At 50.1% G+C, this 18,531-nt stretch overlaps 1 protein-coding gene across 7 annotated transcripts in view; it reads left to right on the forward strand.

Annotated features, from left to right (window-relative positions):
* The window catches only part of CHD9 (chromodomain helicase DNA binding protein 9), a 1,905,864-nt gene that overhangs the window by 1,454,405 nt on the left and 432,928 nt on the right, over window positions 1-18,531 (forward strand). For 4 of the 7 annotated variants that reach the window (XM_085637757.1, XM_085637759.1, XM_085637761.1 and 1 more), the window contains one exon: window positions 11,349-11,512. In XM_085637757.1, coding sequence (XP_085493883.1) covers window positions 11,349-11,512 — 164 coding nt within the window. The remainder of the gene's footprint in view (window positions 1-11,348; window positions 11,513-18,531) is intronic. The other 3 variants (XM_085637758.1, XM_085637760.1, XM_085637762.1) reach the window with 1 other exon arrangement.

Raw genomic sequence — 18,531 nt, forward strand, 5'->3', positions numbered from 1 at the left:
CTATAAGGTTGACTTTACAACCAATCGCCATAAGGGTTGTTTGGACTGATATAGGGAGTACACTAGAACTAGTGACATCATACATCAGGCCAACTTCTCACACTCGCTCTCTTCTACTCTCTACTACTCACTCTCCACTACTCACTCTCTACTATTCGCTCTCTACTACTCTCTCTACTACTCACTCTACTTGCTCTCTATTACTCACTCACTACTACTCTCCACTACTCCCTCTACCACTCACTCTCTACTACTCTACTACTCACTCTCTACTACTCACTCTCTACTACTCTCTCTACTACTCTCTCTAATACTCTTTACTACTCAGCTACTTACTCTACTACTCACTTTCTACTACTCTACTTCTCTCTCTACTACTCACTCTGCTACTCACTCTGCTACTCACTCTCTACTACTCTCTACTACTCACTCTACTACTCACTCTATATTACTCTACTACTCACTCTATACTCTCTACTACTCTCTAACCCTCTACCTCTAACCCTCTACCTCTAACCCTCTACCTCTAACCCTCTACCTCTAACCCTCTACCTCTAACCCTCTACCTCTAACCCTCTACCTCTAACCCTCTACCTCTTCACCTCTACCTCTACACCTATACCCCTCTACCTCTCTACACACACACATGCAGATATATATGCATATGCATTTATATATATATATATATGTATGTGTATATATATATATATATATATATAATCTGCATATCTATATAAATACAAATATAAATGCATGCATACATATGCATGTTATGTATATGAAAGTTTGAAAAACACTAATACAAGCAAAGCTAAAAAGCCACCTAATTACAAACAGAATTGCTTTAACTTAAACTGACTAGGGTGAGACCTATTGCATTTTCAATGCTTGCTTACTTTGGTTCCATCAAGAAGGCATTCTGATGTGTCGCACATTTGGCAAAAATTCTGAATGGTAGCACTCCAGTTGCTCATTAGATCACTGTAGTAAAGCTACTGCTCGCCAGGGAAGTCTGCTGCTGGTATTCAAAGTGCATGTTTCAGTCTGCATGTCAGAATTTTTTTATGAAATAGAAGAGGATTTGAGAAGTCAAAATGTGCCCTAATTTTTCTTTCTGCAGCACTAATCATAGTTTCTATGGCAAAATCAACCCCCTCATTTTGTTCCTTTGCAAATTAAATGTTTTAAGTGTTACCACTTTATTCCAATCAAGATGGCATCAGGTGTGACCTACTTTTGTCATAAGCTAGACTGTTAGCGCTCTAGTTGTTCTTTAGAACACTCTGGGACATTCTGTCATTGGGCTATACTTGGGCTACATCTGGGTGATATTTGTGCTCTTTTGTCTCTGGTTGCCTTCTTGGGAAACTTATTTGTTATGAAGTTTCCTTATTTCCTCATTTACTACAGTCTCCTCAGTAGGAAATACTTTCAGTCTCACATGACTGAAAAAGATAATGTGAATTTACAGAAAATATGCTCTCAGTTTAGCTTATAGATCACCTTCCAAACCCCTGTGGGAAAAGCATGAGAAAATAGTTTTCTCTCAAACATGATTCATGATATCCCAGCAGAAGGCTTTTCCACATGGTAAAATCACCTTAGAACACACCACAATTCCTAAAATGAGTATGGTACCATCAACACATGATTTATAATGTAACTAAAGTCTTAAAACCTTCTATTAACTGCAATGCCTTTTAATGAGGTGCTATCGTGTATATTGGTCCCAAGATGGCTGCCAACACTTCTTGGATGAAGTGGTGACAGCCAATCAGATCTCACGATGAGGTGTGTGGTTAGGCTCCGCCCAGATATATATGTATTTTTTTCCTTTAATATCTAAAAAACTACTGAACAGATTTACACCATTTAACAAAAATGCTAGTCTGAAACAAGGGCTACATCTTTGCCAAATTTGGTGTAATTCCGTGCAGCAGTTCGGGCTGTAGCTGCGACTAAAGGTTCCTATGGAAAATTGCATAGGGAAAACACGTTTTGGGACCCCCCTTTTTGCTTGGCCCCTCTTGACGAATCACCCCCAAACTTTCAGAATAGGAGCAGACAGGAGCTGGCCAAAAGTTTTGAAAATTTCGCGAAGATTCGTCAACCGGCGCCAAAGTTATTGGAAATAGAATGTTGCGGATTTCCTATGGAAAATAGGTCCTAACTATAACTACCTACTGGCGACCGCCAGTAGGTAATATATATATATATATATATATCATTTGACATCACAACCGGAGTCATACAATGTGCAGAGGTACTGCTGAAAAATTTCCAGATCCAGTCTGACTCCTGTGGAGAATTTAAAAGATGAGGAATTTGCGGCTAGACTATCTCTACCATATAATGTGTTACCGAAGGTAAATAACTTGTTCATCATGCTGCCTACTGTTTTGCCAACCTTAAGGAAGGGTTGACTGTTTGAAAGTGAGTACAGTTTGTATAGTGCCTGCTGCTGAATCTTAAACGGTTTTGCAGACTATTAAGTGATATTTTCCCTAATGTTTATATTGCTTGCCCACTGTAGTTTGTATTGTTTTATATCTTGTTTTTTTTTTCATTTTCTTTCATACATGTATTTCTTTAGAGTGAGGCAGGTTTTAGCAATATGAAATAGGAGATGTGAAATATGAGGCTTTGTGAATGTTTAATTAGTGTTTCTGATTTCATTTTGATATTTAGACCTTTCTGTCTGTATTGACCCATATTTAGTTTTTTATTTTATTTATATTTAGCCATGTTTGTTGGGGAAAAATTAAGTTGCAACTACAGCATTGCCCTATTTTTTTTATGATTAATGCAAACACTGTTTTTAGGATTGTTTTAAGTTTTTTTGCACTAAGTAGCTTTAAACAATATGCTCTAAAATCACCTGAAAACAGCAGTATTGTTATACGAGCATGTGTGCGCTTATACAGCCATTTAAGCTTAATTCGAAAATATACCTTTTGAAGCCTCAGCTTTTAGTATGCCGAGCTATTAGCCTCGTAGTCATGATTGTGTATATAGATACTCAAAAGGTCTGCTTTCTTCCACTGTTTTAAATAAATGCGGTCAGGAACCAGATTTTTCTGTTTGTACTCGTAATTCAAAATTAGTAGCAATGCAAAGCTGAGATCCCTAATGAATCACAGAATGTTATACATTACAGTTGGATGTAGGAGTCGTAGGAAGTTAGCTCTGTATATACTATACCAAGGTGAGGTATAGTGTGCACAGTCTCCAGTGGATCCCCAAAGGCTTACATAGATAACAGTAGATAATTCCTTACTCTCAATTTGTGGTAGTGTGGGTGAGCAGTAAGGCTTTATCAGAGGTTACTTTTAAACATTTATTGTACTCACTCAGGCAAGAAATGTCACGCACTCAAAGAGTGAACTCACCAATTGTTTGTATTGAAAATATTTCTTTAGATGTATTTTATTTTTTAGAACAAAGCTGGACTTAGTACAGGTAAATAAAATTGAACTTTTCAAGATCGATTGATCAACAAGCAAACTGAATGAAAATGACTTGTGTTACATGTTTGTAGAATATTTCAAAACAGTAAGTATTTGTAATTTCTTTGGGATTACTTTTTGGATTACTTTTTCTACTCAGTGTGAAATGCCTAGATATCACACTGGGACATTTCCTAGATAAAAGTTAAGTAAAACACTTCTGTAATAAAACACCGTTACTTAGGTTTCCATAAAAACACCCTCATCACTTAGACGTTTTTCAGAGGAAAACAATCAATGCAATCCTATCGAGAAAAATTAGGTTATCGGTTTGTAGGTAGGCAAACAGTCTTGAGGGTCGAGTGTCTGTTGTTAGAACAAGGGTTCCCACAGGGTCAAGGGTGCACTCAAAAAGCATCCTCAGCAGCACTAGGGGGGCCAGGTGCAGAGTGCCTAGGACTAATGTTAGTCTTAGGGGCTAAAGGGCCGTCGGCTGCTCTCGGGCAGGCCACAGGGTTTAGGGAGCAAAGCACCTAGAGTTAAGATGAAGGCAAAGGGGGATCCAAGGTAGCACTCAAGGTGCACCCATAGCTGCATGGGGGCGACCTGGTGCAGGGTGCTAGATCGGCGTCATGTGCCCTGTTTTCAATGGGGATCTTTGTTCGGAACAAACACTGCTGGTTCTGGCAAGGAGCTTTCCTGGAGGCAACCACCGGTTGGAGAGGTATTTTGGGTTGCAGGTGGGTTGCCTGGACACCGTCGGTTGGGCCTCCCAAGGCCGTGGGGCGTCGGGTGCAGGGGTGTCTTGAAGCGTCTGGTATCCTCACCAGCTCTTCGCTGTCGGGGAGACCCTCCTGATAGAGGCTACAGGGGTCGTCGGGAGGCATGAGGTAGCTCAGGGATCGCCCAGACCAGGATCGCTGGGGGTACCTCCTTGTGGTGTTAGGCCACTCGGGCCTTGGGCGTGTGGTGCAGATTCGGCCGGAGTCATAGTCTGGTTCTTTGAGCAAGTCCGGTGTTCACGGGAGACAGTCTTTGTAGGGAAGGGAGGGCAGGTCCTCCGGGTTCTGGGGGGCTGCTGGCTGCAAGACATGCCGGAATTCCGCTGGAGTAGGTAGAGGTCAGGACAAGCCAGTAGGACTAGGGCGAAGTTAGTTGGTGTCGTCGTCCTCTTCCTTCAGCATGGTTCTTCAATCCTTCTCTTTCTTCTGTTTGCTTTTCTGAGGAGACAAGGTTCAGGGTTACCTCTAAATACTAAAATCTGAAAGAAACACGTTAGTTAGATTCGTCACCTTAGAATATCCCCAGGCGTCAGGCTGGATCCGGAAAGATTTTTCGTCAGCAATACCCTTGCGCGTCGCTAAGGCATCGTCTGCGGCTCCGCGTCCGTCGGCGGCGTCATGATCGCCGGGATGACTTCGTCGGAGTACTTAGACGCCCCCCTCGCGCGCTGACGTCAGTTCTTCTTTTTTCCGCGCCAGTAAGCGCCGATCCGGGAAGAAGCATACCCTTTAGTCACTTTTTGACTAAACTTTTTGAACTCTTGTGGTTCATTCTCGACTCGACTGTGGTGCCGGTAGGGATGCCTGGCTTTAAAGCTTGCGACTCCTGTCACCGACTAATGTCGGTAACGGACCATCACCGCCGGTGCCTTTACTGCCTGGGGCCCGACCACGATGCCGAGTCGTGCCCCGACTGCCGGGCCTTGACTTCGAAGGCTAGACGGGAGCGGTCCCGCAAGCTAGTCGAGCTCCGACAGTCGGCTCCGCGCCATTCACGGTCCCGGTCGAGGAGGAGGTCGAAGGACCGGTCGCGGAGCCGCATCCATCACCACCACTCGTCGGGGTCCAAGTCTTCGGGTAAGTCGTAGCATAGTAAGAAGTCTAAGAGGCGACATCGCTCTTTGGGCTCCCCTCGCCGGTCGCACGACTCGGCTGAGGGTTCGAGTGGTACCACCCATGCGGCTCCGTCGGAGCTGCGGGAGTCGTGTCCGTCCCTATACCTGCCGGTCCCTGGGACCGACGCGACTCCGGCGGAGGTCAGGGCCTTCCTCTCGGCCATGAGGACCCTGGCTCCGCCATCGACACCTTCCGGTGCGCCTTCGGGCCCCGCAGGCACGACAGGGAGGCCTAGCAAGCCGGCGGCTCCGGCCCCGGCCCCGTCGCAGACTCTGGTCCCGACGCCGCAGGTCCCCGCGGGATCCTACCTGGATCCCAGTCGGCACCGGTCGACCTCGCGACCCCTCCCCCGGCGCCGACGCCAGTACCGCCCCCGGCGCTGCCTTCGGACGGCCCCGTACCCCAGTTTAGTTCCGGCCCGGCGCCGCATCTGACGCCGATGGGTGGCAATTTTATCTTCCGCCCGGCTCCGATCATTCCTCTTGTCTACCAGAAATCGGATGACGGTGACGATTGGGAGGGGTCTGAGGACCCTCTGACCCGGCAGGGTCAGTTATCATAGGACTGGGCAGATGAGCTGGGGGATGCCAGTGGTCTGGATACCTCCCCTGACACTGGCTTCATCTCTCCTCCGACCGTGGTTTCGGAGGAAGGTGCTGCATTCTCTGTGGTGCTGCGCAAGGCAGCCGAAGCCCCTGGGCTGGAGCTTCCTGCGGTGGCCGTGAGGACTAACCTCCTCACTGAAGTGCTCCAACTGTCAGCAAGCTCCTCGGAGCCTCTGCTGCAGTTTAATGAAGCACTGGTGGATGTTCTGAAGGGCACCTGGTCCAAGCCCTCCACAGTACCTCCTGTGGACCGGAACGTGGCCCGGCGCCACCGCCCTGCACCGGGAGACCCCAGTTTTCTGTCCATGCACCCCACACCCAAGAGCCTGGTTATCCAGGCCTCTACTTCCCAGACCTCCTTCCCGTCCGATCCCCCGGATCGGGAATCCAAGAAACTAGAACAGTTTGGTAAAAAGCTGTTCTCCTCCCTTAGTTTGGGATTGCGTTCTATTAATACCGCTTGTCTCTTGGACCGTTACTTCCACTCCCTGAGGATGCGGTGGAGGACGTGCTGCCCCAGTGCCCGGAGGAGGCCCGGACACGGCTCACCCAGGCTCTTGCCGAGGGGCGGGATGCAGCACGGCATGCAATTAGATGTGGACTGGACACTACGGACTCGCTAGGTCGGGCAATGCCGACCACGGTGGCACTTCGCCGCCACGCCTGGTTGCGGTCCACGAGTTTTCTGGGGATGTCCAGAGCACTCTCATGGACATGCCCTTCGATGGCAGTCGTCTTTTTGGCGACAAAGCGGATAGTGCGCTGGTGCGCTTCAAGGACTCCAGGGCTACGGCCAAGTCCTTGGGTCTTTCGTCCCGCGCCTGCAAGCTTCCGCTTTTCGCCCCTTTCGTGGCCAAGGAAGGGGCGCCCCCTCACATCCGCCGAGCCACAGACCGCAGAACCAACATCCATGCGGACGTGGATTCCGCCGAGGCGGTACAGGGCGACAACGTGCCGGTCCGTCCACATCCACCCCAGCAGCATCCGCCTCGATGCCCTCCTAGTCCGTGCTTTCAGGCATATTCCACGCCAGTGGGAGGCGGAGTTCGCCATCACCTGCTCCACTGGCGTTCCATCACGTCGGACAGGTGGGTGCTGCAAATCGTCTGAAGGGGCTACTCCCTCCCCTTCGAGGCGACCCCTCCAGCCATGCCACCGCAGTACCACCGCATGTCGGGGGATCACTTGAATCTTCTGCAGGAGGAAGTTCAGCCCTCTTGGCCAAGGGGGCCATCAACCACGTTCCTGGTCCAGAAGTGGGTCGTGGTTGTTATTCCCACTACTTTCTGGGTCCCAAGGAGGGCAAAGGGGGCCTACGCCCTATCTTGGACCTCAGGAGCGTCAACGCCTTCCTCCGGAAGGAGAGGTCCAAGATGCTCACCTTAGCTCAGGTTCTGGCTGCCCTAGACCCTGGAGACTGGATGGTAGCGTTGGACTTGCAGGACGCTTATTTCCACATCCCTGTCCTGCCGGCCCACCGGCGTTACCTGCGGTGCACGGTGGGCCAGGAGCATTTTCAGTTTACCATGCTCCCCTTCGGCCTAGCCAGTGCCCCTCGGGTGTTCACGAAACTGATGGCGGTGGTCGCTGCTCATCTGCGCTGATTCGGGGTTCCAGTCTTCCCCTATCTCGATGACTGGTTGTTGAAGGCGGGCTCGCCCCAGGCAGTCTTCTCCCACCTCCAGACTACGGCCGACCTCCTGCATTTGCTGGGGTTCTCCATCAACGTGCCGAAGTCGCATCTGAGTCCCTCCCAGAAGCTCCTCTTCATTGGAGCGGTTCTGGACTCGCCGCAGTTCCGGGCCTATCCTCCGGAACAGCGGGTCCGGGATATTCAGGCTCTGATTCCCATCTTCCGGCCTCTATCCCGGGTTTCGGTCAGGTTGGTGCTGCGGTTTCTGGGTCTGATGGCCTCCTGCATCCTGTTGGTGCATCATGCCAGATGGCGAATGCGGGCTCTGCAGTGGGACCTGAAGTTTCAGTGGGCCCAGCATCGGGGCAACCTGTCCGACCATGTCCTGATCTCGGAGGGCACTGCAGGACAGTTGCAGGGGTGGCTCACGAACCGCGATTGGCTCAGTGGCAGATCCCTCTCCCTACCCCAACCGGAGCACATAGTAGTGACTGATGCGTCCCTCCTGGGATGGGGGGGGGCCACATGGGAGAGGCGGAGATCAGAGGCCCCTGGTCTCCGGCGGAGTCCCGGCTCCATATCAACGTTCTGGAGCGGAGGGCAATCCGACTTGCACTGAAGGCATTCCTTCCCTCTGTCCGGGGAAGTGTAGTGCAGGTGTTCACGGACAACCCCACCGCCATGTGGTATTGCAACAAACAGGGCGGGGTGGGGTCGTGGACCCTTTGTCAGGAGGCTCTGCGCCTCTGGACATGGCTGGAACATCAGGGCATCCCCCTGGTGGTTCAACATCTGGCGGGCTCTCTGAACGCCAGAGCAGACTAACTCAGCCGCCGGTGCATGATGGATCACGAATGGCGTCTGAACTCTGACGTGGCGCAAGGCCTCTTTCGGCAGTGGGGAGAGCCTTGGTTAGATATATTCGCCACCGAAGAGAACGCGCAATGTCATCAGTTCTGCGCATTGGAATTTCCGAGGCAGCACTCGTTCGGAGATGCATTTCGTCGCGAGTGGAGTTGCGGTCTATTGTACGCCTTTCCGCCTATACCACTTCTGCCCAGAGTGCTGAAGAAGATCAGGCGTGACCGGGCCCAAGTCATTTTGGTGGCTCCGGATTGGGCAAGAAGGTACTGGTATCCCGAGCTACTCAGTCTGTCGATCGATCCCCCGATATGCCTGCCTCTTCAGGAGGACCTTTTGTCGCAGCAGAAGGGGACAGTCCTCCACCCGAACCTATCCAGTCTCCACCTCCATGCGTGGAGATTGAGCAGCAACAGTTGATGCCATTTGACTTGCCTCCTGAAGTCTGTGATGTTGTTCTGGCAGCCAGGCGTCCCTCCACAAAGTCGGTATACGCCTGCAGGTGGAACAAATTTGTGGCATGGTGCACAGCAAAGGCTGCGGATCCCCTTTCCGCCCCTCTTTCTGAGGTTATCCTCTTTCTTATTTCCATGGCTCAGCAGGGCTCTGCTTTGGGCACTCTTAAAGGTTATCTTTCGGCTATCTCTGCTTTCTTACAGCTTCCTGATCAGCCTTCTCTTTTCAAATCCCCTATTGTTTCTCTCTTCTTTAAGGGCATTACTCACATGTTTCCTCCTGTCCCTTTCGTAATGCCTCAATGGGATTTGAATCTGGTACTGACGTATCTGATGTGTGCTCCCTTTGAGCCACTTCATAATTGTCCCCTTCGTCTGTTGACGCTTAAGACTGCTTTCCTGGTGCCATCTAGAAGGGTGAGTGAGCTCCAGGCTCTCTCTTCTAAGCCTCCTTTCCTTTCTGTCCATCTGGACAAAGTTGTTCTCCGAACTCGTCCTTCCTTTCTTCCTAAGGTGGTGACTGCCTTTCACATCGGGCATGCTGTTACGCTGCCCACCTTCTTTCTGCCTCCACATCCCTCGAAAGAGGAAGAGAGGCTCCACCGTCAGGACCCAAAACGGGCGCTGTCCTATCTGGACCGCACCAAGCAGTTCCGGGTGGACGACAAACTCTTTGTTGGCTAAGTGGGTGCTAAGAATGGGCGGGCGATACACAATCGAGGCTTGTTACTCCTTAGCTAAAAAGGAACCTCCTGTAGGGCTGAGGGCCCATTCCACTCGGGCCACAGCTGCAACCACTTCCCTGGGCCGGGGAGTGCCCTTGCAAGACATTTGCCAGGTAGCAACGTGGGCCTCGCTGCACACGTTTGCCAAACACTATTGCCTGGACAGCCAAGTCCGGAGAGACGGCTTCTTTGGCCGCTCTGTTCTCCAGGACTTCCTGGTGTGATCTTGGTTCGCAGACCCACCACCGGGATTGGTATTGCTGGGGTATCTATTCTAAGGTGAGGAATCTAACTAACGTGTTTCTTTCAGATGAACAAGTTACTTACCTTCGATAACGATATATCTGTAAGAAACATTAGTAAGTTAGATTCCTCACCGCCCCACCCATCCTCCCCGTTCTGCGAACTGATATCTAGGGTTGAGGTCATCCCTTTCAGGGCCCTAGACTTTTTTTGGCACCAGTGTCGGTCTCTTGCATGGCTCTGCGTTCCTGGCGTGGAAAGCTATGTACAAGAACTGACGTCAGTGTGCGAGGGCAGCGTCTAAGTACTCCGTCATCCCGGCGATCACGACGCCGACGACGGACGCCGAGCCGCAGACGCCTAGCGACGCGCAAGGGTATTGCTGACGAAAAATCTTTCCGGATCCAGCCTGACGCCTGGGGATATTCTAAGGTGAGGAATCTAACTAACTAATGTTTCTTACAGATATATCGTTACCGAAGGTAAGTAACTTGTTCTTTAGGGGCGTTTCAGGTAAGTACAGGCCAGTACCAATGGGTCCCTTCCTTGGGGTGGGTAAATCCCCAATTATGCTACCCTCCAGTGAGAGGGGGGCATAAGCCTTACTCTAGATGGCTGGGTTCCCCTCATCTGCAAGATGGGGGAACTGAGAGTTGTGCTTTGCCTCGCCTCCCCCACCTGAGGGGTGGGTTTGGAAAAGGTTGGCACATCTCTTGTCCTATGTTGGTTTTCCCGCTGATTCTCACTCCCAAGGTAGGGGTTAGAACCGGGTAGGGGCTAGAACCGGTAGAGGCAAGTTGCTGGGAGCAGCAAATGGCTGGCTCAGCTCTCAAGAGCGGCAAGCCTTTGAAGCTTCCACTTCGTGGACCCTGCCAATTCTGGGGAGAGGAGGCTTGGCACTTCTACCTTGGATGTGCTTTGTTTTAGGACCCCGACAGCGGGAGGCTCTCGACCCAAGGGTCCTGGTCACAGTGCCCTTGGTAACAATGATACCATTTACAAGGGACTTGCATGTGGCCAGAGAGGTGCCAATTGGGCTTGCAAAGGTACAGTTTTAGGGAAAAAGCAGACAACCTGGGCTGGTTAGCAGGAACCCAGGGTGCACTTAGTCAAAGAGCATCAACATAAGGCACAAATTGGGGGGCAACCATGCCAAAAGTGGCACTTTCCTATAGGGGTGACATTTCTTACTTGTTTAATATTATTGTTGATAGTTTAGTTTAGCTTGTGGTTTTGCAGTGTGCCATTGAAAGCCTTAAGAAGTGTGCACATTTCTTGTAACAGTTGAGATTTAAAAAAATGGGTGAGCCCAGCACATACTGATGTTTTTTTCACTTGTTTCAAATAGGAGTTGAAAGATCTCAATTGTTCTTGTTTCCAATGCAGAAACCAGTTTGCTTGTGTATGACACAGGAATATAAATATGCTAGATTTTCTTCAGCTGTTTTGGGACTTATGTATGTACTATCCTTTGGTTTTTAGCAGACAAAAACCCTCGTATGAAAGCATTTGATGAGGAAAGTGTTGCTTCTTTAAGTACTACACAAGATGAGACTCAGGACAGCTTCCAAATGGACAATGGAACACCAAATTCCAACTATCTTGCACAAGTTGGATGTACGCTGGGTAGCTCCTATTGGCCAAAAGTAAGTGTTGGTTGTTTTTTGCTAACGTTTTCTTAACCCTTTGGATAGTAACCCTTTTAGCACAACATTCACTCTTTTAGTAGAAATGTGAATCTGATGAGTCGTTGACTAATATTCATCTATTAATGTATAGATAAAAGTCAAACTGGTATATTTATCTTAATTTTGGACTTTCATTTTGGTTAAATTCCACTCTTGCAATGAAGAATTCTAATACAGACTCCTACCCCCATATTACTCACCTAAGGAGTACTTCCTTGCACCAATAGGTGGCGCTGCACGGCTCAAACTGACGCTGTTACGCTCCAGAAATGAGGTGCAGGGCCTATATAGATGACACTCCTGCATTCTGACATCTGTTCCTCTTTTCTGTGCTACCACACACGGATCTGGAGCTCCCTCTTAGATATGTACCTCAATTTCAATTCCTAAGTCACTGTGTAGGGATTGTCACAAGCAAATGTCTGTGATAGACCACCATCATGTGTGCCTGTGGTGCCTGGGAATGAGTCACGACTCCAGGACCTGCAGCGGGACCAGTCCTAATCAAAGGTTCAGTACCAGTCCATTTATTGCTCCAGAAGTCGATGAAGCTGTTCGAGAGGTCGGTCGTAATCCAGATCTAAATAGTCTATCGAGTCTAAAAAGAAACATAGGAAATTGCAGCACGGTTTGTCCCCCCTCTCACCAATCATTCACCCTAGAAGGTGCGAGGTCTTCAACTTTGGACCCCAGCTTGCAACTGGTTCCGGCACAAGCCAAGTTTCAACAGTTGTCCACCACTCCTAAATAGATATCGAGTTCTATGAGGCCATGCTTCTTATCCCTGCTGACTCCCTCTGGTGTACCTTCGGGCCCCAAGGAGGCGAGAGGTCTTCCATCTGGGATACGACTGGTGGGTCTGCATTCAGTGCCAGTTGGATCCTTAGAGCGCTCTGGCTCCAATTCTGGCCATTCCTCCATCGCTTGGGTCTATGCCAGTTCCTTGCACATAGACGCTGGTGCTGACTCCATTGACGCCAGATGAGATAAATATTGATCTCTGCAACTCAGAGTTTGCACCGGTCCGACCTCAACCAAGGCCATGCCGGACCATTGTTGATTCACCACATCCCTCATTTGATTTACCTCATCCACAAGGGAAATCACACACACTATACTCCCTTTTCAGCATGGACTTGGACAACAACTATGACGCAGGTGATGAGTTCATTTAGCTCTATTCTGAAGACAATTAGTGCAATGGCTTGCAGGAGGCAAGCCGTCTCGATACCTTCTCCTGAATCTGGTCTTCTCTTGCCCACTGGCCCAGCCAACGAGTAATCTGCCTCCTATGCCATGGTGTTAATTATGGCAGCTAAAGTGCTTGGCTTCCAGCTCCCCACCTTGAAGGTTAAAATGAATGTGTTAATGGAAGTCTTCCAGCCCAAGCAGACTTCTTCGGAACTCCTTTTGCAATTTAATGAGGCACTGACAGATACCTAGTTGGGCACCTGGGCCAAGCCCTGCACTATCTTCCAACAGCATTCCGGTCAGCAGGCAAATAGCGAGATGCCGTTGTCCTGCCGGGAGGTGACCCTGAGTTGCTGTAAGAACCTTGCCTCAATGTTTGGTTCTGCAGATGTCTTCAGGCAGGTCTAATCTCGGACAACTACCCCGAGAGGGAATCAAAGCAAGTAGTATGGGAAGCAAGTTTTCTTCCACCTGTCTGGCCCTCTAGTCTGTGAATACCAGCTTCTCCTGAGACATTACTCCGACACAGTTTGGGACTTGATGGCTCAAGTCCTCCTTAGAGTTTAAGGGGAACTCCAACCTGTCCTTGGCCAGGCCATCCTGTGCCCAAGCAAGATGGAGGCCCTCTTTCAATTTTAGACCTGTTGGCACACAGATTTGCTGTCTTGGACATTTGCCTATCGGCTACATGGGCATCGCTCCATACATTCACAAAGCAATATTGTCTGTGCAGTAGGTTCGCCGAGAGGGCCATTTTCACTGCTCGGTCCAGTAGGACGTTCTGATTTGAGTTTATTCACCGACTCTCCTGCAAATAAGCATTGTTTTGATATCTATTCCAAAGATGATGAATCTGCAGCTAGCCGAGCCGCAGCTTTACCATCCGTTTGGAGCCCCACGGCACCACCTACTGGCGCTTAGAAGTACAGCTGAAAAGTTTCCTGATCCATTCTGACACTTGACGAATATACAAAAAGTGAGGAATGTGCGGCTAGATGGGCTCTACCAGAAGGTAACTCTTCCTTCTGCATCATAAGATGCAAATCCGGAGCTTCTTCTTAGTTTTCAAGACCGTTTTTCACCCAAAATATGTCCCAGTGTGCAAGGGAAAATATCACTCTGTAGATAACCGGTTTCAAACCGTGTAGGGATTGTTGCACAGATGTCTGCGATGGACCCTCATGAAGTGTGTCTTTGGTGCCTAGGTTGGAATCACAACTCTTAAGGCCTGTGATAAAAGTACCCAGATTAACTTGAAGACCATACAGGTCTGCAAGACTAAACTTTCTGCAGCCACCAGTCAAAAGGAAAGTCCATTTTCTGAAGTTGTTCCTGCGCAGATCTCTTCCTCAGTCAGACTTTGGGTAAGTTGAATAAAAAGCATAAAAAGTTGAAGTAGGAGTCAGCCTTCCACTCTCAAACTGCAGAGAGGGCATGAGGGTGTCAACGTGCCTCCTGGTCTCGCTTCCAGTCTCTATTGGAGCCAGTTCAGAATCTTATCTCAGCGCACCCGGAGTTCCTGGGTCCATCAACAGTGTCAAAGTGGAGGCCTTCAGAGAGGCCACATTGTAAATATGTGGCACTTTACTGGTTCCCTCTAGCACGCCTTTGGGCCGCAAGTATCCATAGGGCCTTCGGGTGTTTTTTCTCTGTCGGGTGTGTAGGAGAGTAGGGTCTGCTTCCTATGGTCACCCCCACTTTTTGCTTTTGCTTTACTGGTTTTCGACTTCGATGTTGCTGTGGGCCTGCTAATCAGACCCACAGCCCAGCTGTTCTCTTTCTAAATTCATATTATGTACTTTAGGTGCATAACCCAATTAGTCAGGATCACCTTATGGGTCCCTGTACAGTGTACCTTAGGTACCCAGGGCATAGGTGTACCCTAGGCCTACCAGGGGCTGCAGCATGTATTATGCCACCCCTGGCTGGTGTGAGAAGTTGGCCTGATATATGATGTCACTAGTTCTAGTGTATACCTTGTATCAGTCCAAACAACCCTTCTGGTGATTGGTTGTAAAGTCAACCTTATAGACCAGCTATCCTAGTGGTAGCATGGACAAGAGCAGTCTTAGGCTAAACTCTGTATGGCATGTGAAGCCAGCTGTTATACCATTTGCAACCCCTTGAATACCAAATGAAAGGACACCACAACAGATATATTATAAAAATAGAATGTATTTATTCTAGTCAAAATACCCTCAGCACTCTTTATGAGATTCGACGCAAGTACAACACAGTCTTATTTAAGCATACATAAGTCACACAGGTAAGTAATACAGTTAGGCCCTAGGGGCCACGCAAACCATATACTAAGTAAGTGGTATAAGAACCACTGTCACAAACACAGGTTAGGCCTAGGCCTAGGGAATCGCTGGGGCTACACTATCCTATCAGTTGCTAGGCAGTGGGAGGCCCACGGGATTCAGGTGCAGAGTGGAAACACTCACGCGTAATGCGTTAAAGTCGATAGAAATAGTAGTATTTAGAAATTAAGAGTTTTAGGACACTTCGGAAGGAACTAGGAGTTAGAGACTTGGAAACTAGACACTAGGATAGTCAATACCCTTGTGAGCACCGGAGTACTCCAGTTACCTAGCCCACGGGCTGCGGGTGCATAGGTGTGAACTTGCTTCGGGTTTCGTCGTCGACTCCTATGGATGCCTGAAGAAAAGATGCTGACAGGCAGTCAGTGAAGAGTGTCGGGTGGATTCCAAGGATGGAATCAAGAAGGAGGATATCTGCAAGCAGATGGGACAGAGTCTAGGTCACCAGCCAGGAGCCGGGAAGGAACCAGGCGATGTCGTGAAGATGCAGGTGAAGAGGTGAAGCTTGTCGCAGCAGCCACGGGTACCAAGAGACGTCGAGGACGACCAGAACCAGGAGGCGAGCTGTCCCACGAGGGCTCTTGCTGTTGGCGGCGTCGATGTCGAGTTGGGACACAACAAGCCTTGGCAAGCGCAACCCACGCAGAATGAAGGATTCGCTTCTGTTGCAGACCAGGAAGGCCTGAGGTGCTTCTCTTTCACAGGGAAGCAAGGGCCGGTCTGGAGGAGCCAAACCAGCGGTGGAAAGTCAAGGGTTCGTCGTCACAGAGGTTACTAGCCAACGGGCAAGCAACCGGACAGACGCGTCGAGCAGGAAAATGCAGAAGGGCCCCACGCAGAACTCGTGAAGTGTGGAGGGCTGATCTTCGGTGCAGATGGTGCTCGGGGTTGGGGCTTCTCAATCCCCAGAGCACAACTTCGAGGATGCCTCGGAAGCTGCGCTGGAAGCAAGTAGCCAATTTTCCCAGGTAGCCGGTCCCACGTCTCTCGTCGCCTCCACGGATCTCAGCTTTGCTGTGGATGTGGATCAGGGTCGGAGAAGTCTGGAAGTCAAGGCGCTGGTCGAGCTCTGCAGTCGGTTCCTCGTAGAACTTTAGGCAAAGCAAACGGCAGGTCGCTTGATGGTGCCTGTTTGCACAGGGTGGCCACTCCTTGGCCACAAGGGAGATTCTTCAGTCTTCTTCCGTAGTCGAATGTCGAAGGTCCAGAGTTTCTGTTCAAGTTTCAGTTATCAGGATAATCCAAAGTCCTAGGGACTCAGCTCCCACTCTTATACTAATCTGGGGGGCTGGGTTACCTGCTAGGTCCCTCCTATGGATGGGACCAGGGAGGGGGGTGGTTACACCCCCTTCCCTTTGTCCAGTTTCGCGCCAGGACTGGGGCTGGAGTGCCCCAGCACCGGTTTGAACCGGACTATGCATGGGACACCTTGTGTGCCCCAGGCAGTGTCTCGTTTCATTCATCCCTCCCTGCCCCAATACACTAAGTCCTGTCTAGGGTGGTGCTAGCACCTCCCAGGCAGGAAACCTATTGTCCAAGCCTCCCTCGCTGGAAGGACTCCCAGCAGCAGGAGGTCAGACTCGTGTCTGTGGCAGCAGCATCCATTTTGTGATGCTGGGGCTCTGGTTAACTTTAACCGGGTAGTAGGTTTTTAACATGTCTTCTCCCTCTAGAAGGGGGGAATACTATCCTCATCACCAGAAATGGTGTGGGGGTAGTATCCCACCTTACACTACATGTTTTGATAAAGCCAAACCATAGTTACCATAACCACGAGGATTATGTGAGAAGTTGGCCTGATATGTAGTGCTCACTATTCTAGTGATCACTGTGTATCATTCCAAACGACCCTTATTGATGATTGGTTGTAAGTCAACCTTATAGACCAGCTATCCTAGTAGCGTGGATACGAGCAGTCTTTAGGCTAAACTCTAGAGGGCGTGTTAAGCCAGCTGTTTACCATCACATATACCCCTTGAACACCAAGTGAAAGGACACCACACAAGCTGTTATGAAAATAAAGGATATTTATTTGTAACAAGACTACCCTGGCTCTTTATGAGTCAGGGAGCTAAGCACACTACAAAACTCTTATGAAAATACTTCTGGTTGCACAATTTACACAAATGCCCAAAACCATATACACTGCAAGTGGAATGGGAAAGGTTAGATAGTTTGAAAGTTACTGATTCCGGATGAATCCGATCAGTGGGACTAAACGAAAAAGGAATTGGACACTTGTAGAGTGAACCTACGATGGAGCACCGAGATGCTCGAGTTACCTAGCCCAGAGGCTGCGGCTGCGTGGGGTTCAGCAAGATGTCGGGAGTCCTCGTTGTAGTCTCAGGAGCCTGAAAGAAGAAGTTGCTGGCAGACGACCAGTGCCGATGTTCAGAGAGATCCAAGCCTGGATCGGTGATGAAGGAAACCTGAAAGCAGAGGGGACTCAGTTCTCAACCGCTAGCCAGCGATCGTGTGGGTACCAGGAAGGTACCGGCTGAAGTCACCTCGACCAGGTGAGTGGATGACGTCGGACTCGGCTGTTCCTCGGACCAGGAGGTGTGGCGGCGACCAGGAGGGAGGGCGAGCTGTCCCACGGAGGTGTCTGCTGTCGATGATGCTGGGCCCAGGGATGGGGCAGCAGGTCTTGGCAGTGGCAAACCCACGCGGTGGAGTCAAGATGGCGTCGGGAGTGGACCAGGAGGGTCCGAGGTACTCCTCTGTTGAAGGGGAGCAAGAGCCAGTCTGGAGCAACCAGACCAGTGATGGAAGTCTCTCGTGGTGCGTCGTGAAGAGGGCCACAAGCCGGTCGGCGAGTGGTCGGACAACGCGGTGAGCAGCAAGGAGCAGAAGGGCCCCCACGCAGATCTCGTGGATGCTGGGGAGGCAGACTTCGGTGCTGGAGCCGCTCAGGGTTAGGGCTTCTCAAACCCTAGGTGTACTCACTCGAGGGTCCCTCGGTGGGCGTGCTAGATAAGCGTCGTGCAGGTTCTGAAGATGGCCGGCCCCGCAGGTCTCGTCACACCTACGAATCTCAGCTGAGCTGATGATGTAGGTAGAGGTCAGAGATGGCAGGGAACCCGGGTCTCGTCGAGCTGGGCAGTCTTGATCCGTCGGAGAGACGTGCAGCAAACCGCAAGCGCTTAGGTGGTGCCTGCTGGTGCAGGGTGGCTACTCCTTAGCCACAAGGGAGAGTCTTCAGAAATAGTCAAGAGTTCCTTTCGTGGAAAGTAGTTCAAGATTCAGAATTATCCAATTTGGGAAGGGGACTCGCTCCTACCTTTATTCTAAGAAAAGGGGCTGGTCCGTGACTAGGTCCTACCTATGGGTGGGGCCAGGAGGGGGGTGGTTACACCCCTATCCTTTGTCCGGCTTCGCCCCAGCTCAGGGGCAGGGTTGCCCCCGAAACTGGTTTGAGCCGGGCTATGCACAGTGAGCACCGGGGTGCTACTTGCAATCACC

This window comes from Triturus cristatus, chromosome 12 (genome assembly GCF_964204655.1).
Source record: "Triturus cristatus chromosome 12, aTriCri1.1, whole genome shotgun sequence".
In the NCBI taxonomy this organism is placed as follows: domain Eukaryota; kingdom Metazoa; phylum Chordata; class Amphibia; order Caudata; family Salamandridae; genus Triturus; species Triturus cristatus.